General features: G+C 44.2%; 4 protein-coding genes across 4 annotated transcripts; 1 reads left to right on the top strand and 3 right to left on the bottom strand.

The window, feature by feature from the left end:
• Positions 1–6,363: 6,363 nt before the first annotated feature.
• Positions 6,364–7,085, bottom strand: BHQ10_009369 (uncharacterized protein; the record flags this gene model as incomplete). The annotated part of the gene is made up of 2 exons (XM_040882276.1): positions 6,364–6,827; positions 6,881–7,085. 2 exons carry the CDS (start codon positions 7,083–7,085, stop codon positions 6,364–6,366), a joined length of 669 nt encoding a protein of 222 aa, XP_040737871.1.
• A 4,695-nt stretch (positions 7,086–11,780) lies between these two features.
• Positions 11,781–13,370, top strand: BHQ10_009370 (uncharacterized protein; the record flags this gene model as incomplete). The annotated part of the gene is made up of 2 exons (XM_040882278.1): positions 11,781–12,138; positions 12,244–13,370. 2 exons carry the CDS (start codon positions 11,781–11,783, stop codon positions 13,368–13,370), a joined length of 1,485 nt encoding a protein of 494 aa, XP_040737872.1.
• Positions 13,371–14,076: 706 nt separating this feature from the next.
• BHQ10_009371 (uncharacterized protein) lies at positions 14,077–15,528 on the bottom strand (the record flags this gene model as incomplete). The annotated part of the gene is made up of 1 exon (XM_040882279.1): positions 14,077–15,528. One exon carries the CDS (start codon positions 15,526–15,528, stop codon positions 14,077–14,079), a length of 1,452 nt encoding a protein of 483 aa, XP_040737873.1.
• A 581-nt stretch (positions 15,529–16,109) lies between these two features.
• BHQ10_009372 (uncharacterized protein) lies at positions 16,110–18,544 on the bottom strand (the record flags this gene model as incomplete). The annotated part of the gene is made up of 6 exons (XM_040882280.1): positions 16,110–16,949; positions 17,009–17,038; positions 17,101–17,601; positions 17,651–17,734; positions 17,794–18,257; positions 18,325–18,544. The coding sequence occupies 6 exons, from the start codon at positions 18,542–18,544 to the stop codon at positions 16,110–16,112; spliced, it is 2,139 nt and encodes a 712-aa protein (XP_040737874.1).
• Between the last annotated feature and the right edge of the window lie 7,896 nt (positions 18,545–26,440).

A 26,440-nucleotide genomic window follows, 5' to 3' on the forward strand; every position in this document is an offset into this window, starting at 1 on the left:
GGTCAAGTTTTGCAGCACACTTTTCTGAAATAACGGAGATGGTCTAATACGGATCGACTGGAAGTGAAGGAGAGTCACTTTTAGGTCATGACAGTACGTTTTGGCGCAATGAGGAGGCTATGATCGCAACGCACCAGTTCAATACTTCCAAACACTTCCATTAATGTTGCTCTGATGTAACAGGACCTTGAATTTTACTATTCCTGACAGATCCTATAAGTTCCATTATCATGAGCCATGATCCTGATGCATTCAAACTAGCCATATATTCCAGCCTGCGGCGGATCGTTGAAGCAATTTCAAAAATCAACATCATCCGCACAATGACCACACCAACCGCAATCTTTGTCACAAAGTCCATGATTATCTCCTATATCCACGAAATAGTCATTACTTGTATGAAATAAATTAGTGTTTATATGCTGTGCCTGGTGAAATGAAGTATCTCTTTTGTGCTTTGGAACTCTTTCCCTTCGTTTTCCCTTGGCTGTCAAATTCACTCCGGCTTGGACAAAAGCTATCGGCCTGTTTCTCAGTCCCAAGCTCTTTGGTTGCAGCGTCTCATCCTGGATGACTGGCATTCGGATTGGCTGTGTATTTCATAGCATATAAGTCTTCGTCTTGTTCGTTTGGCACTTGTCAAACTTACAGCCTGCAGGACAGACATTTCCCTATTATTCTTACTCACTTTTGGAGTGGTATTTGCGTGCGAATCACGAGGTTGGTCTTCCTCGGGCGGTCCTGTTTGAGCATGACGACGTGAAGCAGCCATGTGTTGCTCTTTCGATCTGACCGTCGCAAATGAATTGCCACATTCACATCGAATATTTTTTGTACTCAACATCCTGAATGAGAGGCTGTGGAAGAAAATTTGCAAGAATCGAGACCGGGAAGAAGACTGTGTGCCTTCGGTCAGGCTGGATTACCCTTACCCCGCAGATCTTGCATTGTCGTACAAGGCTGAAGGTATACAGCGGGGTGACTGTGCCGCATAGAACTTGAGCACAAAACGTAGCTTGTTTGAAGACAGCCACTCAAATTCCCCAAAACTCTAACCATACTGCAGAAACTCATCGATGTACTAGTAAAACGGTTGCTTAGTGTATCCACATCGATAGCTTAACGACATGGTTGGTGGTCTAGACAAGGGAGATATCGGGAGATCGTGGCGGTTGCTTGGGTGGACATACCGGTGTCGTATATCCTCACCTTGCAGGATAGATTGATGCCAGCTGCGTTTCATAACGCCATGGTAGCGGGCATGTGGGCTGCAATTCCGATTACACGTGCATTTTGGACCGAGCCTTGTGCAACGTGATGGATGAGGAGGACAATATTTGATATGAAAGACATGTCATACGCCACCTGCTGCCTGAAACCCCTCATTATCTCTTTCTGTGCACTTCGAGATTCCGAATCAGACATACTTCTGATGATATATATACCTTCACTATGATTGTTCGAATTGTCGCTGGAGTTATTGCCTTTGGCGTCTTTGTGTTGATTGTGTTTCGAAAGTCGCAGCCCAAGATCCCCATTTCAGTCAACTTCTAATTCACACGGCAATGCAACTATTCATGCGGTTTCTGCTTTCATACGGCTAAGACGTCTCATATGCTCCCCGTGGATGAAACCAAGAGGGGCCTGAAGCCTCTCAGTGTTGCGGGAATGCGAAAGATCAATTTTGCAGGCGGCGAGCCTTTCCTCTATCCAAAGTATCTAGGCTCACTTGCCGAATACTGTAAAGATCAGTTGCAAATCGAGTCTATGTCAATAGTCACGAATGGAAGTCGAGTAACGGACGCATTCCTCGCATCCTATGAGAAGAACATTGATATCATTGCTGTATCTTGTGACTCCTTCGACGAACAGACAAACATCAAGATAGGCAGAGGAAATGGATTACACCTATCCACGGTGTTAAAGGTGGCAAAGCTTTGCCGTCTTTACGGGATCAAGTTCAAGGTCAACACGGTGGTTAACCGTTTTAATTGCCAGGAAGATATGAATCGGAATGATACAGCCATTTCGTTGGAAATGTTTTCAGGTGTTAGTCATCGAGGATGAAAATAACTCGGACAGAACTATCCGGGATGCTCGAGACTATACAATCTCTAATGAGCGGTTCAAGCACTTCTGCGAGGTTCACTCCCAGAATGAATGCTTTGTTGCGGAAGCAAATGGTGTGATGAAAAGCTCGCATCTCATTTTTGGTGAGTACATGAGATTTCTCAATAAAGGCACCGGTGCGCCAACACAGTCAATCTTGGATATTGGGGTAATTGCAGCGCTTCGCAATGTTCATTGGGATGAGAACAATTTCTATTCTCGTGGTGGAATTTATGATTGGGTCAAAAGGAGCGAATCATGCCCTCAAAATACTGAGCTGGAGTGGTAATGAGCGAGCGTTCACTGCATGAAATCTTTGATTAAACATGCTAGCTCATCTTTTTCCGAGTCGAGATGTCGCACGATGAAACTTTCGGTCACTATTTTTCGGGCGGATTGCAATCGGTTCGATAGCGGGAAGAGGATTTAGGTGTTTAGGGAACGAGACTGCTTAATTACACATTGGTATGATTCTTATTGCGGCAATGAATGATGGTAATTTCGTATCCTCTGCTGGTCATGTCAGCCAGATCTTAGAACGGACATCATAAGTATGTCTCCGGACTATAAGTTCTCTGGTTCAATTCTTCTTCCGTATTGATCTCTCCTTCAAGTCCCTGAACTTCTTTATATTTACAATAAAGCCTTAATCTATTCAGGAATTAAGCCGAGGTCTCTCTGCAGGCTTAAGCATATGGAGTGTCAGCTGTGATATCATCGTCTGCAAATTATCGTTGAAATCAGCATTCAGCCCTTCGAGTATACCCTTGCTAACATGAGTGTCAACGAACTCAGTAAATCGCAACCGAGACTGCCGCTCCCGCTTGAGTTTTTTCCTCTGGGTCCGGAATCTATTCATGAATGGAAGCGTCGCGAAATAATCCAAGTCCTTTGTTTCCATGGCATCGTAGGTTTCAGGTTCTCTTAAGCTTCGGCATTTTCTGTCTTCGATGTATTTAACACGGGACCAGAACCTCTTCAAACCCATACTGACAGCCGGTAGTGTCGATTATCCACGTCTCACTGGAAAACAGCCGTCCGACCTTGAGCACTGTATGAGGACATGTGGTAGCGCCTGGGCCTGGAAGAAATTTGGTCTATATCGGTTGCCTCCCAAGCTGAAGGTCTAATATTTCAATTGTCGAGGTCACACCTACAAAGGCCTCAAATGCGTTCCGAAAGAGATGCTTTGTGGGTTCTCGCGCGACATACCCGTGAGAAGCTTTCGGGTTAAACGACCTAAGAGCGCCATGGCTGTAGTGCATTGGTTCACGGTGAGAGCCGCCTCCCTATGCTTGGTGTTGGTGGTGAGATGGTCTGGAAAGGGGCTGCGTATGCATGGCGTAGCGATGCCTTGCGGCCGTTGATGGAGGTGGAGAGTTCCGTTTCGTAACTCAATTTTCGTGAGTGGAACATCATAGCAAACCTCTCTGTAGGTTAATAAGGCTGTTTTGAGGACCAATGCTGCTCGAAAGAGTTTTCTCCGCTGTCGCATAGCAGTGCAATGGGGTTTATGACTTGGCCAGTGTTTCTTTTGGCAGTCACGGCCACAGTAAAAAACACTGACGGAATCACCGGGATGATATTCTGGCACATCTAAGCACCCAGCACAATTCTGTTTCGCTTCTGAGCCGCAATTCACGCAGCTTGAGAGATATGACGGCATTATGGATGGGGGCAGTCAATCACGAATGGTAAAATCGAAAGGACAAGAGAGAAAATTGCAAATTGTTGGCAGATGGTTATACTCAGCTTTAGTGGGGTGCAATAATGAGTGGTAAAGGGATGACTATTACTACTTCTCGTCGGTTGACGTGGCTCTTGCCGTGGGAGCAGAGCTTGTGTGACATTCCTGCACTATGTTATTGGATCTGCTAGTAAGCAAAGATGCCTGATTATGGTTTCACTGATCATGTTACGACGCCTCAATGTCAGAATCTGAAGGCCAGTAATGGGCTTATCGAAGAAGCTTGAACTAGAAAACCAAGGCTGGATCTATGGGCCAGGTTTTGAAGTAATACTGAGCAAAAGTGTACTTCAGGAATCAAGCTTGGCCCAATGGGAAGCCGCACTTGGGGACAAATCCATGCTATATAGTTGGGCCCAATTCGTTGATACGGAAGTTTTAACATAAGAACTAATACTATGAATAATTGACAACCAAGCAAAGACCGGGTTTGCCTGGGAAATGAAAATAGAAAAGGGTGATAAGGCAAGAAACAGAAACATAGACATAGTTGGGCTGCTCACCAGATTAAGAATCCACACCCCGAGGTTGCAATTTAAGCCAAGTCCTGAAACGGTGAACAATATGAGCGTGCTTCTGCCAACGTATTTGGTTTCTGCATTGATTTGATTATTCAATTCGCTAACAGTTTATCTAGTATGGTTGCCCTGGTTGCTACTTCGCAAGCCACGAAATTAAATTGATCATTGCAACTATTGTTATGAGATATGATATTGAATCTTTGGATAAACGTCCGCCAAATGTGTGGATGGCCGATTCGATGATACCCCTTCATACCATACTCAGTGTGAAGCGACGGAGTTAGTGTTCGAAAGGTCCATGAAAACACATAACCCTAATACCACCTTGAACGTTGATACTCAGCTTCGAGTTCTCCGTCAAGGTAGAGCTTTGAGCCCACAACTACGTTTAGATAACATAATGGACAGCCAATCATACAAAGCTTCCAAGAGGGATAATTACATACTGCTATGGAAGGTCGCGAGAAGATATACTACTTGTCTAAACCTCCTTCCATCATATATTTTAGTGTAGTCTCACTTTTTCCTGAATCACCTAAACGTATAAAGTTATACCATTGATGATAAAGTCAATTTGTTTCGCAAAGTTCACGCTCCTGATCAGTCCACAAATATCGGATAATGCTATTATAACTCGGAATCAAGAAGAATGCTTCAGCGCGTCACTCTTTCATTGTAGCAGCCAGCAGTCAGGAACTGTAAGAAGTTGTCGAGGATCAACCTAGTCACGTCCGCGGTATAAGCTCGCTTTTGTGATCGCGCTCAAGCCCCAAATCGAAAGTCGGATACGGGGTGCTCGATTGTAAACGGCTCGAACGGGTTGAAACTATGAAATCCATTAGGATATCCAGTAGCTGATACTTCAGCAAGACCGCGTCTACGCTCAAGTTCGAAGGCCCTCATGGGCTCGCTGAGGTATAACATTGACATGTCAAATACGGCCGGTTTGATTGTAGATGGCTCAAATGGGTTGAAGCGGTGGAAATCACTCGAGCTTGTAATGGACGGTGCTTTAGTGATTGATGAAGGATCTTCAGCGGTATGATTGTTAATAGGTACATATCCCTTGCATTCTAAGCAGACCGCTGGTATTTCTAATCGACTCCTCCTAACGTAGGTAGAATGACTGACAGAACCACACGTGTTACCTCAGTTATCTCGATTACCCGCTGAGGATGGAGAAGAAGCGAAGGAGCAAGTGCAAACCAGATTTAGTAAAGGTCATCTTTACAATACATTGGGTCATTTTATGGCTCATAGCGCGTTTTCCACGTCGATTTCATGCCAAAAGTTCGCACAGCATCGTATACAATCATGCTTTCTTTCTGTTTCATAAATAAAGCAGTATCCACGTATTTATGACGTATGTTCAAGGCGTCCAAGTCACTCTATCGATGTATAATCCGGTATGGGCGTGCTGACTTCCCCTGTGTATACTCGTGTACCATTGGCTCCCGCTACTTAGATGGAACATATTTTATCCTCCCCGATATGTCCCAAACCGGAAGCTCCCTGCGAATCAACTCCTCGCCGATCGCCTTCGGAATATCCAATACCACCTCTCCGGGTTCACTATTCTCATTCGGGAACTGCATCTCATTGTCATCATCTTGCCTCCCTCTCGCCAGCAGAGTCCTATGGCTGCATAGATGTAGCACCAAACCACCTGTTACGGCAATGCATTTACTCCAGCCAAAATATCTGAACTGTCGTTGCTGTTACCCGAGTATGAATTGCTAGACCTTCTTAATCGGAGAATACAAATGAGAAATGAGTCGGTCAAGCGATCAAAAAGCGGGCGCATCAGCAGCATACATGCGCAGATAAGGTAGCAGCCCGGTTCAACCTCTGTCCAGATTGTTTCCTGGATGGCAGCCGTATAACTAACATCATTGGGGGTGACGTAGGCGTAGTAGAAGATGTAAAAGCGGGCGGTAGAGAATACTAAGCCACTGCGACATAGTTCTTTCTTGTTATTCACCTTTCTTAGTCTATCGCACAGAAGGGGAAAACAGGGAGGGCGTACAGACTACCAACCAAAAAGGTCAATGCAATACCGAATTTCACACTACGCGGTACGTGCAGCCTCAACACAACCGGCATCGGAAGAAGCAGCATCAGAACGTCAGTGACAATATTCGGCACCGACGTATAAATCTGCAGGTAGTTGGGATTAATGGAATTAATTCTCAGCGTCAGCAGCAGGAGCAAGACCGATATCAGGGTTTGGATAATGAGCACACCGATGAGGAGACGGGTGGCTAGGATGACATAGGGATGCATGGAGAAGAGGCGATGGTACAACGTCAACACGGCCAGCTTGGGTATATTGACAAAGGCGTAATAGACCACTATTATTGCGAAGGAATCGACGCCTCCGTGCCTAAGTGTCTGTGGCTGGCTATTTAGATACGCTTCGTGGTGGCCGTTGCCTCCATTGACTGTCATATCTGATCTCAAGATATGGTTAGTCGTATTTTAATTGTATATTATAGGGACTCACCAAAGCTGAGTGCAGCAAGGCCTATTTGACCTATTGTCGCGATTCCAACTAAAACATCATCCCATCCCCAGCTTGTATTGCTCTTCTTCCGACAGTAGAATCGCAATGCGACAAAAATGAGCACAAGAGGAAGAAAAACGGCAGTGAAGACGTTGGATATCCAGCCCACCGAATTGGGGGAATACGAAGACTCTGCTAACCCCATTACACCTGATGAATGCGATCGTTTTTGACTCGTGAAAAACAATGAATACCACGGCATAAAATGGACAATAAATAGAAAATGATGCATCTGTCGTTAATTAGACAGCGGCTTTGGACTGACAGAATAACGTTGACTAGTAAATTCGCTAGCAACGAGGCGCATTCCCTACTTGGTACATACTGGGTGGTTTTCAAATTCCTTGTACGCCTGGGTGGAGGCCTGAAAATAATTTTCAGCTCAATCTGCATACCATCTACTAATTATATCATTGATCAACCCTCAGTTTTCCGTTAGCAACTTTCACGAGTCCCGGCACAGGTGGGGTCCGAAGGTTTACTGGCGATGAACCTTGTTGACCCACGCTGATCAAAGCTTAGACCAGACGCAGTTGCAAATCCACATTTACTGGTACAACACTTCGCTTCTATCAATGTTTCTGAACGCATGAGGAAAGATAAGAAGTAACACGCCGGTCTCCAAGTTACCAACAACGCTAGATAGACCCATGTCAAAATAGCCAAGTGAAAAGAGAACTACGTAATCAAGCGGATAATATATGAGTTTTGCAGTGCATTCACTCTACTATAATCTGCTTATTTTCCAGCCAAGGGATGCCATCGATGGCTGCACGGCACTCTGCAGGGATTCAAGGCTGCTAAGCCTCTGTGGAACACGGCATTCTTTTCTTTTCGGGAAATGATCGTGCTTTTTTTGCTTTTTGTAGAGTGCAGTACCCTGACATTTCCGCATGATATTTTTCAGCCTTCTCAAACGAAAAGTATTGATGCAGCGAGATTTACTGTTAGGATTTTGGTTCCGGAAACCGTCTTTCGCCCGTATATACACATCCCATAAAGATAAACAGAACCAGGAAAAAAAATGAAAGCATTACTTTACACTGGTTTAGCAACATCTTTACTGAACGCCTTCATCAGAGCTTCTATCAATGTACCAACTATAATAATGAACAAGTCTCGCATTAGTATACCAGGCACATTCACCACTAGTCAGCTATCTGACAAACTATACACTCTAGCTATTTCATTCTCATACTAATATCCTCTGCTGTTTCTTACCATATGAGTTAGCAAGACTGCAGACCTGAATATTTGTGTAATCTAGGAACAAGCGGTGTGAAGAGATTATTGCACTGATGCATCCTATAAGTCTTTGATAACGTGGTGCTTTGCAATTGTTTGCTCCCGCACTATGACTTATTAATAGGTAATATTTGTCACGTACTAGCAGTTGACAGCTTATATCCCTTACTTGTTGGGCTGGTATATACTAGTATAGCGTAGGATAGATTGGACTGAAATAACAGCTATACTATTATTGGTTTGGATAATTTCTAGGGTATAAGTTCAAGTGCAATAGATCTAAATCAAGTTTCTATAACATGCTCTTTGACACCTCAACGACCGCTACTTCTAACATTTTTTTTAAGATTTTACTACTAAGTGAAGGTTTCAAAATCTTTTTAAATATCCTTGATAGATCAGATCTCAACTTTATAAGATGAATATAAGTCTGGCCTATTATGCTTATATAGATATAGGTACCTGACCTAAAAAAGCGTATACTTGCCTTTGATTGAGTAGGTGCATGGATTATATAACTGAGTACACCTCGAGATGAATCTCTAACCTGCTAAAGATGCTATGAGCTGAGTGAGTTGGTTATCATAAGGGCTTCTAGCTGTAAAGGAAACGCCCGGTGTCTGTACTATAAGTGCCGTCTTTATCCTCCTGGCAAAAACATTCTCTGCTTCAATGATAATCGATGTAACAATCTATCTAATCTACTTTGCTTTTACAGAGTCTCCAGTAGTAGACAAGTTGCTGGATGTATAAAGAGGGTCCTAAGAGGTCTGCATTTTGTTTACTGGTTTAGCGACTAAAACCTTTATGGATTATTTAGGGACACTCAAGGTCAATCATGTCTATATTGAAGATGAGGAACTTGGGTATATTTTTAGCAGACTTGGCATTGTCTAAATGGTATTAGCTAAAGATTAGAATCTATATCACTGAAAAAGTGGGTGCAATAATCGCTATGTACTCTTTTCTTGATCTAATTATAATGTTCTCTTTAATTATTAATTTTTGTATTAGATAGTCGCAAGATTATTAAGCGGTATATCAATCACTATAGCTAACTGTTGAATCAGACCATTGTTTTGAAGTCTAAGCTTAGATACTAAAAGCTGAGTTATTCAGCATTTTCTAACTACTTGATTAATTATATAGTAAATATAGTAATCCTTCAGTTTGGTTAATCTTAGCCCGGACACACAATACCACTACTGATTCCCACTAGCAGACTGACTCTGACCTAGGGAAGCAAAAAAAGAAGATTCAACACTGTAGCTATAGTGGAAGCAATCCTAGATGATCCTGCTAGAAGTAAAGCAATTATAATATTATATTTACCTATTCTATCCTAGATATACGAATTTGTGTTGGCTTCATGCTGGAGAAAGTTATATGGCTTATTATGAAGCTTATTAAGTATTATAGTTATAGCCGCCTATTTAATAGATAGAGTAATAATCTAACTAATAGTATATATATTAAGATTACTCAAGGTTTTGAGAGTCATTATTGTCTAAATATTCATAAAAGAAGTAGATTTGTAATAGGTAGAGGGCTTAATCAGACTGTTATTTCTTTCTTCTAATTTACTTCCTCCGTGGACGCGTTAATCCTATATTAAATAATGTATTTAGTAACTCAAGCCCAAAAATTGATCAGGAATGGTCAAAATTATAGCAGGTAAGAAATAGAGGTAAAAAACAAGGGTAGAATATCATATACTTTCTTCCGTGGCATTAATGGAACTATGAAGTCATGTATACTTGATAGTGCCCTAATAAGTTGTAGTACTCCTGAAATACTATTTTGGGCAAGCCAATGTTTTGGTACTTAAAATGTGCAAGTGACTTATAAGAAATCAAGTATATAATGCGAAAAACGTTATGAGCAAATGCGATCGGCTGCGTCCGCCCCGATCGGGTACGACAGGCATGGAGATCAAGCCATTTCGAAGCACTTATACCCATTGTACGTACGGAGAGGTAGGATTCACTTAAGAGATAACAAGCACACAGCCACACATCCGTGATGTATGGCCACGATGTCAGTGCGGCAAATAGGCGTGCATCATGTTGAAGTGTGGCGTAGAATATGGTTTACCTCACTGCATTGCGAAGCAATTCGACTTTGCGTGCCATTCCACGTCGGTGTCCGCACGAGACGGATTTGTGCCGCGGCCGATGATCAAGCTTGTTCGCGGTCTCCTCTCACCTAACAACGCTCGCTATATGTTCAAGATGAGGCATCTGGTGGGGCCATGATGGTAGAACCGTTTTCTTTAAGAGTCAAATCGCCTGATTTATGATTAGCAAATAGCCTATCCAATATCGGTACGTCTTCTGATCGAGTTGTGAAAGGGTGGGTGGGTTCAGGTCATACATAGTAGTCCATATTCAAGGGTCCTTGGCCGATGGACTTTCCGGTATGCCCGGTCTGTTCGCCTTCAGGGTTCGCAGTTCCATGATTCCGCGGTGGTACATAGTGTGTGATTGCTGACAGGGATGTTGCATAGTGGAACCATTTTTATTACATCTCACTGCTTGTTTTGGAATAACACTTCTGTTGATTTAGTTGAGTTACTGGGATAATGGCCAATTATCCGCGATGGTACGTTTCCGAATTTTAGCCATTAAGACTTTTATACACTCACGGAGCATGTCATCCCTTGAATCGATTGTTGGCAGTGACCGGAGGTCGCATGATTCCTATGGTATCACGTCTAGTTATCATAGACCAAGCCCTAAAGACCTTAGTGCGGCACAGATTGTTGTGCATTGCAGGCGTTTGATGGGCCTAAAAAAGACTGTCCCTGCAATAATAATGTCACTCTATCTGCATACAAAGTAAATGGGAACATCATTGGCTATCTACTCATATTGATTAGATTGATGGTAACGGGCTAGAACCACCACTTCCCCAACAGGCATACTATGTATATTTGCGTTTTCTTTCTTTCTTTTTTGCGCTAATACTAATTTGGAATTCCGACCTGTGGTACTATGAGAAACTAAGGTGAATACTCCATAGTATATTCGATATCAAGAGAGTATTAATACAACCTGTTGCGGGGTGTGGGTACTACCCCGATATGCCTGGAACTAGATAGTTCATTTGAAGCAAAGGTACTATCTGTCGATGTGATTGCTCCCTGGGAAATCCGCTCCATATAAAAGGAAATACGCCATTGTAACGGCACATTATCGACCGCTCTGCGTTCTAGCATGTGCTGATTTGGTCTCTCTCGTCGGTTGGGAAGTAGGAATAAATTAATAACAAAACAACACTACCACATTCGGAACAATCCTGCCGCAAGACGGGGAGCTAGTGCATCGTACTACTGATCCTGGTGACTTTACATATATTATATTACTGTATTATAACAAGAGCGATCTACTAATTAACGGAAAAAAAGAGGTTGGAGAGTGGTTGTCTCCTTGATCTCTTTTCGTCGAATTTTCCTCTGTTACCTGAGTCCGGTGCATTGTTTTTCTTATTTCTTGTTCTGACTGTGGTTTCGTGGTTACTATTTGACAGAGAGCGTGAATTGGAAAGTTCTTTTAGCCCACAACTTGCTTCCTGTACAAATTGTTCTGGGATCAAGATGTCCGCACCAGCCTCCACACAATCGAAGGACAAGATGCCTGATCAAGAAATCAAATCACACCACGACCAACCTTTAGACGTGGATCCAGTATTGGTTAAGAAGATCATGCGCAAGATTGATATACATCTTATGGTGCCCCTCTGGATAATTTTCGCTCTGGGTTTCTTGGACCGTATCAACTTGGGCAATGTTGCTGTCTTGGGCATCATCCCGGAACTGAAGCTTGGAGGAAATGGGCTCAATATCGCTCTTCAGGTTTTCTTTGTCCCCTACATTCTACTAGATATTCCCAGCAACATCGTACTCAAGAAAGTCCGCCCCTCAACATGGATCAGTAGCTTAGCCTTCCTATGGGGTAAGTTGAGTTTATTACTTCTCTCTCTTTTTTTGTTCATTTTTCTTCCTGGTGTAAATTTTGTTTCAATATTGCTTTGTAAGCACAGCTAATAAATGTCTCCAGGTATCGCGTGTATGTGTCAAGGCTTTGTCAAGAACAAGGGGGGTTTGATTGCATGCCGATTCTTTCTTGGTATCTTCGAGGCAGGATTTGTGCCTGGATGTGCCTACCTTATGTCGATGTATTACAGGCGTCATGATTTACAAAGGCGATTTTCGCTATTTTGGGTTGCGGGTCTTGTTGCTGGCGCCTTTGGCGGTCTCCTTGCGTATGCTCTTTACCATATGAGCGGATTGAGCGGGTATTCTGGATGGAGGTGGATCTTCATAATCGAGGGTCTACTCTCTATCGCAGTATCACTTCCGGCCAAATTCCTGATTGCCGATTGGCCAGAGGACGCCAAATTCTTAACGAGTGAGGAAAAGAAGATTCTGCAACAGATCCAGTCTGCAGATGTTGGTGGCGGTGCTCAGATGAACCGCCTGAGTAGAGCCGCCTGGAAAAGGATTCTAACTGACTGGAAGCTCTTGGTTGGGAGCATGATTTATATTGGTATTACAGTGTCCGGATATGCCACAGCTCTGTTCATTCCCAGCATCATGGTATCTCTGGGCTACTCCGGCATTGAAGCTCAAATTCATAGCATCCCTGTCTGGATTGTCGCTTCAGCCGTGACTCTTGGGGTCTCAATTGTAACTGACCGCTTGAAACATCGCTACGGCTTTATCATGTTCGGCGTGATCTTCGCTAGCATTGGCTATATAATCCTCCTCTGCCAGGGTCCTCTACACGGCGGACTGAACCCGCATGTTCGTTACATGGCGGTCTTCTTTGTAACGACCGGCTGCTACATCGTCCAGCCGGTTGCCATTGTTTGGATGGCGAATAACCTCTCGGGTCATTACAAGCGGGCCATAGGTTTAGCAATCCAGGTTGGAGTTGGGAACATTGGCGGTATCATTGCTAGCAACATTTTCGTGTCCACCCAAGCACCACGATATTTCGTGGGCTACAGCGTTGCGCTTGCTATGTTGCTGTTCAGTGGTATTATGTCGACGCTGTTTGCTATTGGCCTGACTGTGGAGAACCAAAGTCGTGCGGATGGGAAACGTGATGATCGTCTACAGCTCGAGGAAAGTATCCTCAACAACATAGGTGACGATGATCCCCGCTTCCGCTTTACCCTGTAGAGTGTTTTTTTTTTGGCTCGTGGTGTGAAAAGCGGACGCACTGACAGCAAAAGTGAGCAGTCAATGGTCACGTACATAGCCATATATGTTTGTAATAATTTGTATATTTGCTACGTAGAGCAAAGACTAGCTCGCAGGGTGGTATACGCATCAGGAATATGTCACCAACTGGAGACTACGTATATAGGACATCCTCATATCCTCCATTGAGGCATCAACAGGCAGTTGTTTATGTAGAGAAATAGACAAGCATCATATCCTCCATTGAGGCATCAACAGGCAGTTGTTTATGTAGAGAAATAGACAAGCATCATGTTTCCCTACCTAGGTAGGCTTGGTTCTTCAGCCAGCCTCATTCTTCCGAATGCATCCTCGGAACCGTGCGTAAAAAAAAAAGACAAGCTGAACTCTAGCTTCGCTTTCTAGTACACTCCTTCACCGCCTGATACACTAATGCTGTTGTGGCTTCAAAATACCAAAAAAGAAGAAGTCGCGACTAGACCCTGGCTAGTCACGTACTTCATACTGTTCGGGGACAAATTGTTATAGCGGCGCCTGTACTTCTCAGAGATGACTGCTCATAACTGTCTATCAGCAAAGGCTGGATGAAGAGACTTTAGAAATATTGATTTGAATTTGCAGTACTAGAAGTAAATGAGACGAAGCATCTAGGGGAAGAGACCTGTCCAGAGACTCTTAGACTAAATCACCAGTCAGGTGGAATCCAGTAGTCTCTCCAGGCACCCCCATCGGCATCCCGAAACTTGTCAATAACGCCCTCTACTCCATGCCTCCCCACTGTCCACTGGCCATTTTCCACCAGCTCCCGCCACCGATCTAGCAACCTTTCCAGCCGTTGAGCTCGGTGCTCTCCTCCAAATGGGTAGTAGATGCCATGCTGGAAGAGTCGTGTAAATGTCTGTCGCCCAATCAAACTTCCATCACTATGCCTAGCACCGTCGTTGCTCCCTCTACCCGGCTGTTGATGAAACGGCAGTACAAGGCGAAAGCCCTCTTCAGCAATATTACCGCACGTACGGTCTACCGGCTCGCTGTATAAACCCACAGGAATAGGATATCCCTCGCTGTATGGCACGGGATCATTATATCTGAAGAACAGCGATTTAACTTCATTATTGAAAGATAACGTGCGATCGCTATCGGCAGATGCAAAGATCAACACAGCGGGAATATACTGATCCTCACCCGAATCATCCGGAGAATAGGGCAGACCAGTAAACTTTTGACGATCGGAAAAAGCCGCTGCATTATGCGGCACCTCGAGGCCTGGTGCAATATATTTAAAACAAGGTGTCCGAACTCGGGTCAAGAATGAGCGAATGAAGCAGTGTTGTGGAATAGATGCCACATCTAAATCTTCATCAGTAAAAAGAGGTTTGTCTCCATGGGCCGAAGAAAGCGACTCTGGAGGCATTTTAGTCTCGATCGCGGCTAAAAGTCGATTCATGGCTGCAACAGCAGTATCAACCTGGGCAGGACTATAGGATTGCCACCTCCACATCCCATTTTGCAGCTTCTCCACTGAGTCCTCATCAAAAGTTGTACTAGCAATGACCTTTCCGATGTGAACCATGTGTATCCAATTAGTGAGAATAGTTTCAAGAGGCATCCAGAGGTCCTCATAGTCAGCAATGGGCTCTATACAGTCCAGACTCCCGATGAACAATGGAACTGCTGCGCGGTGGAGTTCTTGATCATAAACCAAGCCCAAACATTGAGACCCCAGCTCATAATACGTACCATAAATTTTAACAAAACGGTCAATATTCTCAAAATGATTCTCCTCATGTATGAAAAATTCATCAGCAGACTCCACTGCCAGATCACCAACGAAGTAGCACATTCCTTCATCATACTCGGGAGAAATAACAGCATTAAGAAATGCTATGATGGCTGGATGCAGACGATTAATAGGATAATTCGACCGGGTATTATCAAGGTACTTTGGCCGATGCAATAATTCATCAAGTTCGTGAGGTCCTTTGCCGTGACGGGCCATCCAGCCATAGGTGACCAGGTAGTTGTGTAGCCTGGCGCATCGCTCGTAATCGAGCGTTCCGTCATCTCGTGCAGGATTTAAAGGTGACACTAGAGCATCTTCGATGTCGATTAAGCTTTCACTTGGAATACGAGACATGACGATCGGTAACAATTATCATTTCTAGGTCGAAAGTTGATCTTGAGGTTGCTATTTAATGACCCCGCTGCAGCTGCCAAGGATAGGACGCTGCACACTAAACACAGCCTTTAAACCGGTCTATCAACTTTTTTCAACACATCAGAGGTTGGGAACCACAGATCAAGGAGGCTTTAGCTCCATATACCAAGATAAATTCGTTGAAGCAGGAGAAGCAGGGACTTGTAGGAGGAGAGGTCAGTTACACATGAGTTGTATATTCAGGCCACTAGTATGTGCTCTACCGTAGAGGGTTAGACCCTCCGGGCGTGATAAATCATCATCACCCATCGCCCATTATTGGCAAGTCTATGAGACACAGTGGAAACGGACTGGTCTTTTCTTATAAAGACCAAAAACCCAGGAAATCTGACAGATCAATTCATTTATTAAACGCTCATTTCCTCAACATGACTGAAGCTCCTTTCCATTTTGCTCCTTCAGGGGCTGAAAAATATAAAACTCTAAAATATTCTAACCAGAAAGTCGTGATCAGAAGCGAGTGACCTCACCAGCAAATTAGGAGTGCGTTCCTCCAGCTCTTAAGGAGTAGCAGTTTTTATGCCAAATCGTTGGGCCAGGACGACCCACTGCGCAACTACATTCGCTTGTCGTAATGCAGTAATTTCATGTTTCACAAATGCGCAGTGAACAATATTCTCGACCATCGACCATTCAAGAAAGCCGAGCCTTTCAACGTTTTGCTGAGTGATTAGCCGCTGGAACAATCTATGCAACGGTCCATTGGTTTTCCAGCGTGTAGGTGCCGCATAGCCATGCTTTTTGCGGCCGTAGATTTCATCTGTGATGAAGGGTTTGACGGCTTCTCTTAGAACCCATTTTTCAATGAAACCCCCACCTTTTTTGGCCTTGATTTTGAGACTAGGAGGAATCTGATTCACGTATTCAGTCAATTTATGGTCCAAAAAAGGAAGTCGCCCCTGAATGCCGTGCGCCATTTCCGAACGGTCACCAAGGCATGACAGCAAGACGTTTGCTAAGTTTCCTTTCGCCCACATATATAAAGCCGAGTTCAGGGGGTGCCACTTATTGAGCATCAAGTTCTTGACACGATTGTTGATATTAGATGCGATCGTGAGACACGCATCGGACTTTCCATAACATTCAGTCCAGCGTGAGAACATGGGGAAAACGTAGCCGGCTAACCAAACCATACTACTGATGTTATTGAGTTGACGGCGCGCCAATGAATCTTCAAGATGGATCGTTGATAAAGCCCTTCGCGCGTAGTATTGAGCGGCCTGAGCTTCAGTAGTAACCAAGGCACCTACCCTTTCCTTCTCTGATAGTGCAAGTGGTGTGCGGGAATGGTCAGTCTCCCGTAATAAGTCAGGCAGAAACGCCGGGTAACCACCAAACACCTAGTGCAAGTCTTAGAGCTATATTTTTAGCCATTGAGGATACTCTATTGCTAACTTACTTCATCTGCACCTTCCCCCGTCAAGACAACCTAGGCAGTGTAGTTAGCATTCTAGCCTTCAGCCCATTGTGAAGATATGCCAGCTCTCTTACCTTGACACCCAGCTCCTGTGGTGCTTCGGATAATACAAACTTGCCAACAAAGTTAAGATCATAGTTTTGGTGTTCACAGTGCCAAACGGCATCTTCGAAGCGCTTCGCAATCTCCTCCTCGTTCATTTTCTTTCGGATTAATGGAACACCGAGATGATGTGCCGTCCTCTCAGCAATGCCTCCAGTGAATATCAGCAAAAGAGTGGAGCGGTCCTCGATGAGAAGTTGATGCATAGGCTTACCGGATTCATCCATGCCACTGGACTCGTCAAATTCAATGCTGAAACAAGTCAGACCATCCTGTTTGGTGCTATGACCGTTCAATGCTCCATTTTTTCTTATGAGATGGCACGCTATCCCAGCCACGGCAGAGGAGTCCAAACCACCGCTGAGGTAGATGCCAATGGGTACATCGGCTTGAAGTCGTTCGCGTACAGACTCTACCAGGCGGGAACGCACTCCATCAATGACCTCCTGCTCTGTGCGATGGTCTACATAGGTCTTTTGGTGTCAGTTGGAGTATTTTACCCATTTGTCGGGGGCGTCTCACCTTGTCTGGAAAGTCAAGGTCCCAATATTGTTGTATATCCACAGACCCAGAGGAGTTGCAGGTGAGATAATATCCTGGCCGGATCTGAGAACCGCCGTTAGTTTGGAATACATTCAATTAATCAAGTCCGTTGCAGCAAAAACCTTATTCACACCCCTGAATGGTGTTCTCTGATCATGCCTCCAGCCATCATCCATGAGGCACTTGACATCCCACTCGGGCTGCCAGTCAAAGGGTATGAAAGCCTTAGCTTCTGATGCCAAGACCAATCGCCCGTCAAGCATGGTCCAGAAGAGAGGTTTGATACCGTAACGGTCTCTCGCAGCCATGAAGAATTTCGTCTCGGAATCATAAAGACATAGAGAGAACTCCCCACGAAGATACTGCAGAAATGAAGGGCCATAATATTTATACAATGGCAGCACTATTTCACAGTCGCTGCGGCCTTGAAACACATAACCAGTCTTTTTGGTCATTTCTTCCCGAATAGAGTTCACATTGTACAACTCTCCGTTGACAACAACATGTACCGACCCTGCTGTATCGTGAAATGGCTGCGAACCATTTGGGCTAAGGTCGTTGATGGATAATCGTACATGGCCGAATCCTACTCAGAGCGAATAGCATTAGCTAAGACCAGACTTAGTCATTTGTAATAGGAAAGAAGTACAAACCAACTCTACCGTCTTCACTAATCCAGTGTGCACGACTATCAGGGCCCCGGTGAGACAACTGAGCGAGGCTTTGTTCAAGTCTGTCCGATAGATGATCTTCCTCCTGATGGTATATTGCGCTCCGCAATTTTGCCAATGGACCGGTGGCTTTACGGGGCCATCTAGCTACATTGAGGTCGTCATGCTGCTTCAGAGCAACAATCACTGAAATTCCGCACATTCTGATGGAGAAACTTAGCTCAAGTTGATTTTGCTAATAGTAAGACAGAGAGTTGATATATTTCCCAATTGCTGGAAGACTGAACATCAGTCAATGGGACTCCTTTGCTTTTATAACCCAGGGTCTCATGATGAGAAGTGAATAGTTGCAGAGTAAAAACAGGCTTTTGTGGGCCATGTGTATCAAACATTTGACTCTATTGGTAATTATGTTTAGTAATCTAGTTCAGAGCGCACATCAATCACACTCCAAAGAGCGCAGCAACATGACTTATTGGTAATCAATGCCTCATTTTTGCGAAAATGCATTGCCTATTGCCAATTCTACTACTGCATAGTCTCAACAACATTTGAGGTGTTTTAATTCATTGATTGGCTGGCATTTCTGTAGGTCACTTAGTATAACACGCCAGAATTAGGGCTTTCTAGCTTTGCTTTAACTACGGAAAATCCTCGGCACGTCATTACTCACTACGGTTGTCCAATATATGTATTTAGCTCTCTATTGTTGGAAAGAAATTTCTGTGATATTCCAAGCAGAGATCACGAGTGGCAGTCTGATTGTACGGTGCCAAATCCTTATTCAGTTGTTTCCCTTGCTCATGGTTAGTTATTTCGTCCTACAGCTATCTGCACGGAAAATTGATTTGAACCCTTCACCTTCACACTCAGATAGCTTCCCTGAAATATACATTGATATTCGCACTGGTCTCTGTGCCGAAAACTAGATATGTGCGTTAGCCTACACGCGCCGAGATCCTACCTAGGTATACCTATGACTGAGCATGCGTCGTCCTGGCTTTTTAGGCTGATGCTTCAGGGATGAGATGCATCACTGCGCGGACGGGCGAGCAAGAGATTTCCATACGGAGTATAGGCACTAAATAACTGTCTTTTTTTGCCTCGTAACACACGACCGTAGTCCTTGTCCTCCTCGGCTTTGTGGTGTCAGGTGTGGGCCCTGAAAAAGCCATCCCCCAGTCATACTCTACAAGAGACACGCAACAAGGATGATCAAAGTTGACATACAATCTGTACACATATTTTGATACGTAGAGAATTACCGCTAGAGATTGTACCGCACAATCCAACAGAATCGACATCAATTGTTTCAGAATCTTGATATCGCGAGATTCCAGAAATTGCTTCAAGTTGCTACGCTCATTGATAAATAGATTAATGATTTGAAATCAACACTACAGCTCGGTATCGACAAGAGTCGACAGTACACAGACAGCCAGCAGCTTTCCTTGGTATCTCTTGCACGTGATTCTGTGTAACAATACAGGGGTGCACTCGTATAAACAGGACCTAGACTGCCAGATCCTTGTATTTTAGAAGAGTGTGCACACATATAGAATTCCCCGCGTTTGAACTGTTCGCATTACCGAGTCAGTACTAGTGCAGAATCGGCTCCAATACGGAGTAGATTTTGTTACTCATAGTAGAATATTTATCACGTCACTACGCGCGGAAACGGACTGTTCGCACCTGATACAAACCAATACTAAAAAGTCCTACTAAGGGGATCTCCTTTTTGATTACGTACATGCCAATGGCTTGGCTTGGAATACATAGGTATGCTTCCTAATCTGGAAAGAGCTTACTGTATAAATCACTCACTACCCCCATGTTTCTTCACGCGGCACAAGAGGTTCTAATTTAAATCCCTGCATATCTCTCTCTTCGAAAGAAATAGTCTACTTGTGGAGTATACTGTTCGGAGCTGCGAAGTCCGAAGGTTATTTAAATACTATGATTCATGCAATCCATGTAAGACAATACCGGTCCATGCTAGGCAGCCTTTTTTCACGCAAGAATAATATCTATTCTTGGCAGATCATTGTCACTTTTTCACAACTTCAACTCACTGCTGAGCTAAAAAAATATGTATCCAGACCGAAATGAGTGTTCCTGTAGGGTTGAATCCCAACACGCAGATGCTGAATATCAGAAGACCTCCAACCTCAGAAAAGGTCCCAGTCCACTCAACTCAGCACCGGCTCCTTTAGATGAAACAGCCCTCTACACAATATTCACTAGAGGGCAAATCCGATTTATAATCGGAATGGCTGCTTTTGCTGGTTTTGTATCACCTTTGTCGGCAACGATCTACTTACCGACCCTTAACGTAATCGCCGAGGAATTTCGAGTCTCTACCACAGCTATCAACCTGACACTCACGGTATACATGATTTTACAGGGTTTGTCCCCGACTTTATTTGGCGATCTGGCAGATACCATCGGCAGGCGACCAGTTTTCATTTTTGGATTCGTCATTTACATTGGCGCATGCGTTGGTTTGGCGTTGCAGAATTCATTTACGGCGCTGATGGTACTGAGATGTATTCAAAGTGTTGGCACCAGCAGTACCGTGGCTATATCTATCAGTGTTGCTGCTGATATCTCAATTAATGCTGAACGAGGTAAGTACATGGGCTGGGTTACCTCAGGCACCGCGGTGGGCACTGCCATCGGTCCAACCCTGGGGGGTCTCTTGGCCCACTACCTGGGCTGGAGAAGCATATTCTGGTGTTTGGTCATTTTAGTGTGCATTTACATGGTTCCTTTAGTCCTCATGTTTCCTGAAACCGCGAGACATGTCGTTGGCAATGGGTCAATTCCACCACCTAGTAAGGATCAATCTTTCTTGCTTTTTAAGAATATCTGACTGGCTTGCACTGATTGAATCAGAGTGGAACAGGCCTCTCTTCCCTTATGTTGTGGCGCGGGATGGCGGGGTTTCTTCACGTGTGCAGCTTGAAAAGCGGGTGTTGCGATTTCCAAATCCCTTCAAGAGCGTCAGGCTGATTTTCCATAAGGATGTTGGCCTTGTCCTCTTTTACAATGCACTGGTTTATACAGCCTTCAACACTGTTATCGCGTCAACTCCCTCACTCTTTAAGGATATATATGGGTTGAATGATCTTCAGATAGGCCTTACTTATCTTCCCTTCGGCGTGGCGAGCTTCCTAGCTCCACTTATAAATGGACCTCTACTTGATTGGAACTTCCAACGAGTTGCAGAGCTTAACGGGATCATCATTGACCGTCATCGAGCCCAAGACATAACAAAATTCCCCCTAGAGCGTGCGCGGTTTCCGGTTGCCCTCCCGATGTCCGTCCTAGGGGCCGCATCATTGTTTAGCTACGGGTGGGCTGTGCAAGCTCATGCTCCGTTGGCAGTTGCTCTCGTGCTTCAATTCATCATTGGAATCACGGTCACAGGCTGTTTTCAGGTTATGAACGTAGTGGTGGTAGATTACTGTCAGTTATCTCCTCACAGAACAATAGCGTCCTGTTGATTGCACCATGTGCTCGTTAACACTACTTGCAGACCCGAAAAATCCGGCCACTGCAACCGCAGCGAATAATCTTTTACGTTGTTGGATGGGAGGAGGGGGTAATGTACTCATCATCGTGATGATTGACCGTCTGGATTGTGGTGTAGCTTTTACATTGGTAGCAGCAATTCTGCTTGTTGCAACCTCGATCCAACTCGTTCTGCTTCGATGGGGACAAGCGTGGCGGGAAGCGCGATTGAAAGAGTGACATTGTTCGGGTGTCACTGTGTCATACCAATAGCCATAACTGTATATACTCGAGTTAGAAGCAGGAACTGATAGAGCCGGCCTGATCACTGCCAATTGCAAGGTGAACAATCTGGCCATATGACCGATTAGTCTGGCGCTGGACAATATTCGCGGCTACTAAAGCTGCTGACTTTTAGACATTTAGCGATGTTTATGGTGATTATACATGCCCAGTACGATAATGAAGAAGCAGCAAAGTCCTCACACGTTGATGACTCTTTAATTGTAGCGCCTGCCTTCAGCAATCGCCCGACTACTGAAGCATAAATTCCGGAAACCGGCAGCTTGCCATCGGTTCTGCCACATACTGACTCTTTGAATGTGCCCAGCACCGTTGGTAGACCTCCGATAGAGATATTACCCTTGATTGTGATCATTCTCCCACGACGTAAGGCACTAGTCGGATTGGAAGCTACAAGATTACAAAAATGGAGCCAAGCATTGAGTAGGTTCTTCTCGTTCTTAGGAAGCCAGTATGACCGAGGCAGAGTCGTTGAAACAGGCACCAAAGACGGATGAATATAGTCTACGCTTTCTTTGACATGCTGCAATATGGCCTCCATTGACTGTAGAAGAAGTAAGTAAGCATCACACTCAGGGCCATCTAGTATCTTGATATTGAACTTGTTCGCGATCTCAAGTAATTCATTTTTCGTTACCTTGGATCTGATACCAGCCATCAGCAACAAATTATACCAATTTCTGAAGATCTCGAGCTTGGAATAATCTAGATGGCGACGACTGACTGTGGCTTGTCTGTTAAGAATGCGAGCGACATGGTGCGAGAGACAGACCTAAGAGGTATGAGTAATTGATTTGGGCAGTGATTCTGATGCAGTCAAGTCTTTTCACTCGAGCACATTATTTTGATACTTACTGGGTTGTTGCGGTGATATGTCCTAGATGCCGGGTGTGATATCGACGATGATATTGACGTTCCGACAATGGTAGTGGACCCCGTTCTAGACTGAGTCAACGGTATCATGGCCATATGGTACGCAGCACCCTGAAGATTACTTGTCCATACTACTGTCTATAGGTTATGTAGCTAAAAGATAAAACTCACCACACTGAGTAATTTCTACAATACTATCCACATAATGCCCTACACAGATTAATTATATCAAGAATTATTTAATACTTGGCTGGTCGAGTGCCTGTATATACATGTTTCTCTAATAGAAAAGGGCCAACTCAATAATGATCTATCATGAAAACACGAAGTGGGTTGGCGTCAATTCAAAGACGTATTCATTCATTGGGCTCAGTTTTATAGCAATTTCAGACACCTCCATACAAAGTTCATTCCACTGATCAAACTTGTCAGACCAACATAAATGATCATTACACCATATCCACTCCCATAACCCCCAATAGTCTGTCCCTGCCACGGTAAGCCATGTGTGAGCGCGTCACTGAGTGGTCCTGATATGATATTACCGATTCCCCTACCAATGCACAGGTGGCCATAAACCATCATGGGATCAATATAGCCAAATCCTGACTCTTCACTTCTCTGAGAGATTTCTCGCATGATACCAGGCCATGTCGATGTCCAGCACCCAGCGAATACCCCGTACAGTACACAAAACACATAAAGAACAGCCAGGTTTTCAGAGAGCCCCCATACAAGTAATATCGACACAGTCGTCCCCACAGCTGAGATAAATATGCACGTCGTCACATGAAGTTTGTCGACTAATGAGCCCATTGCGATACTGCTGATCATCGTGAATATATTTATAAGGATGAGTGTCAATGAGGATAAGGAAGCCGATGTGTGGAAGATTGTCCGAGCGTAGGTTGGTAGATATATGCTTGGGAGGAAAAAACCTGTCGCTTGTATAGCATTGGCTAGTTGATGAAGAACCAACAGCTTAAACATAATGTACCGAATATTAAATAATCTCACGCCGGTATAAGAAGAGTATGGTAGTCGGGGTTTAACCCAAAAGGCTAAGGGGATAGATGATGCAAAAATAATGCCTGCATATATTCTCATTGTTGTTCGAAATCCGCATCGGCTGAGAAGAGCATCGAGAACTAAGGGGAGAACGACACCCCCAAATCCACATGCACTCCAGACGATCCCGTAAGCCAAGCCTTTGCGTTGTACAAACCATTCATTGATATATAAGACACAAGGGCCGTTAGATACGCAGCCACCGATTCCGAAAAGCAGGCCCTGTGCTATAATAAGCTGGGAGATATTGTCGCAAAAGGAGCAGACCACTAAGGACAAGGATGAAAGAACCAGCCCAATGAAGGTGAAATATCGAGCCCAGCGAGGGTAGAGGCGGCACACTGCAAGCACAAATGGTGTTCCTACATAAATTGTCGCCTAAAAGAGGTTCTAGCTCAGTAATTCATCATTATCATAAAATAAGGAAGGCTCTTCCTCACCATCATGGTTGTCCCAATCACGGCTATATAGCTTGACTTCTCGAAAGGCTTATGCGTGCTGTAGTAGTCCCTGAACACCCCAAATGAGAAGCCAAATCCTAATTTTCACTTCAATGAGCCCGGATGTGTTGAAAGATAGTTGGTAAAAGAACATACCATAGATTAGAAATTGAACTGCCCAACAAGCAGACAAGAAGAACCACGCCCCTTTCCCTCGATCTGCAGGCGCCACTGAAGCTTCAGAATCTGCGGTATATGTAGTTGGAAGGATTTCAGAGTAATTAGCTTGTGTATCCTGTTGTTCGAATTTACCCCTCAACGAGTTGGGGGTAGTATCATTTTCGACATTGTCTAATGTTTGAGGCATTCTGTCACCACCACTAGAAAGACTTGTAGTGAGCTTAGATATCTGAAACAAAATAAAACTGAATTTGACTGAATTGAAAAATCTAGGGGAAGAGGGTGGTACTAAAATTATCAGTGTAGTGTTTACTGTCGTGGGTATTCTGGTCGACAGGTAAAAAGCACTACTACCAGGCTTCATCCATCAGATAAGCTAGTGGGTAATTCCATGATATCAGATGGCATAGCATGCGAGGATTGGATACCCTTAAGTGGCCAAGCTTTTTTAGGGCGATTCTAAAAGAAGAACGTGCACTGATTGATCGGACTAGATCGCACAATCGTTCATTTTGATTGAGAATACGGAGTATGAGTAGTAATGACCGGGTAAGCGGCACGTCCACGTTAGGCTCGCTTTGTTTGGCAAACTAAAGTAGATCGACCAGCGAATCACCCCAATAATCTACGTATTACGAAGTTGAACTGCATGACGCTAAAATATAGATAAGGGTATCAGAAACCCCGTGATATAGATGGACAGGTGTCGTTTGCGAATCCACCAGGGCTTTGGGCTGCCTAAAATCCCACTATCAAAATTACCTGTCCCAACCGTAGTTTAAAGCTCGTACAAGCCGAATACAGGGCAATTGAATGCTCCTTGCCCCTACTTTAATTCGACTGGGTCGAAGTCCACGACCGCAGTTGACGAAAATATCAATACCACCTGATCCCACTGCATGAGCTCTCAGTTCAGGGATCAGTGCATGAAAGAATGACAAGGTTCCCTTCACGTCCACTCATCCAACCATCTGTTAAGCGGAGTGGTTTTATTAGATATTATTGGTGACTTTCACAGCGCCGCAAGGCCCGACTGGCCTACTAATTAGGAACAAACACATACTAAAGCGAGGGGTCTTGATTTTTCATTATAGAAGACAATTCCCTGTTCGAAGAAGAATACAAAGAAAACAGAATAAATTGCAGGCCATCAGCACCAACGACTATCTGGAAATTTATTGTACTGACTACTAGCTCGTGAGCTCGGCTCCTGATGGTACCATAAGTGGTAAGACGCGATCTTTTCGCTCAATCTCGTTCTATACCTAGACTTACTAGCTGCTCTACCAATTCAAAGACACGAATCCTGTCTTGTATTGGGACAATCGAGATACAAAGGTAACCCCAATAGCTATAGACTTTACAGTAGCAAACGGGATCTGCAGAGACTCATTGTCTACTCACTACGACTAAGTACAACCCCAGATGTTTCAAGCCGAACCACATTGGGAAAAAACCACTGTTCTCACCCTGTGACCATCTGCTCCATCATATTGGGTGTCAAAATATCAAGCCGGCTCAACGATGACCTCCTAAAAATGATCACATCGACTGACTGTGTGCTATTAACATAGATCGTTTTAATTTTACGTGAATGGTAAGTTGCTGAGGAGATTTGATATTCTTATATACGTGCTAATGAGTGATATCCACTTTTATGTCGAACTACCATTGGTCCACTAGTAGACCACCCCTTGGTATGAAGACGGTCTTGCAGACTT

The sequence above is a fragment of the Talaromyces amestolkiae genome, assembly GCF_001896365.1.
Source record: "Talaromyces amestolkiae strain CIB chromosome Unknown scaffold24.1, whole genome shotgun sequence".
Lineage (NCBI taxonomy): Eukaryota > Fungi > Ascomycota > Eurotiomycetes > Eurotiales > Trichocomaceae > Talaromyces > Talaromyces amestolkiae.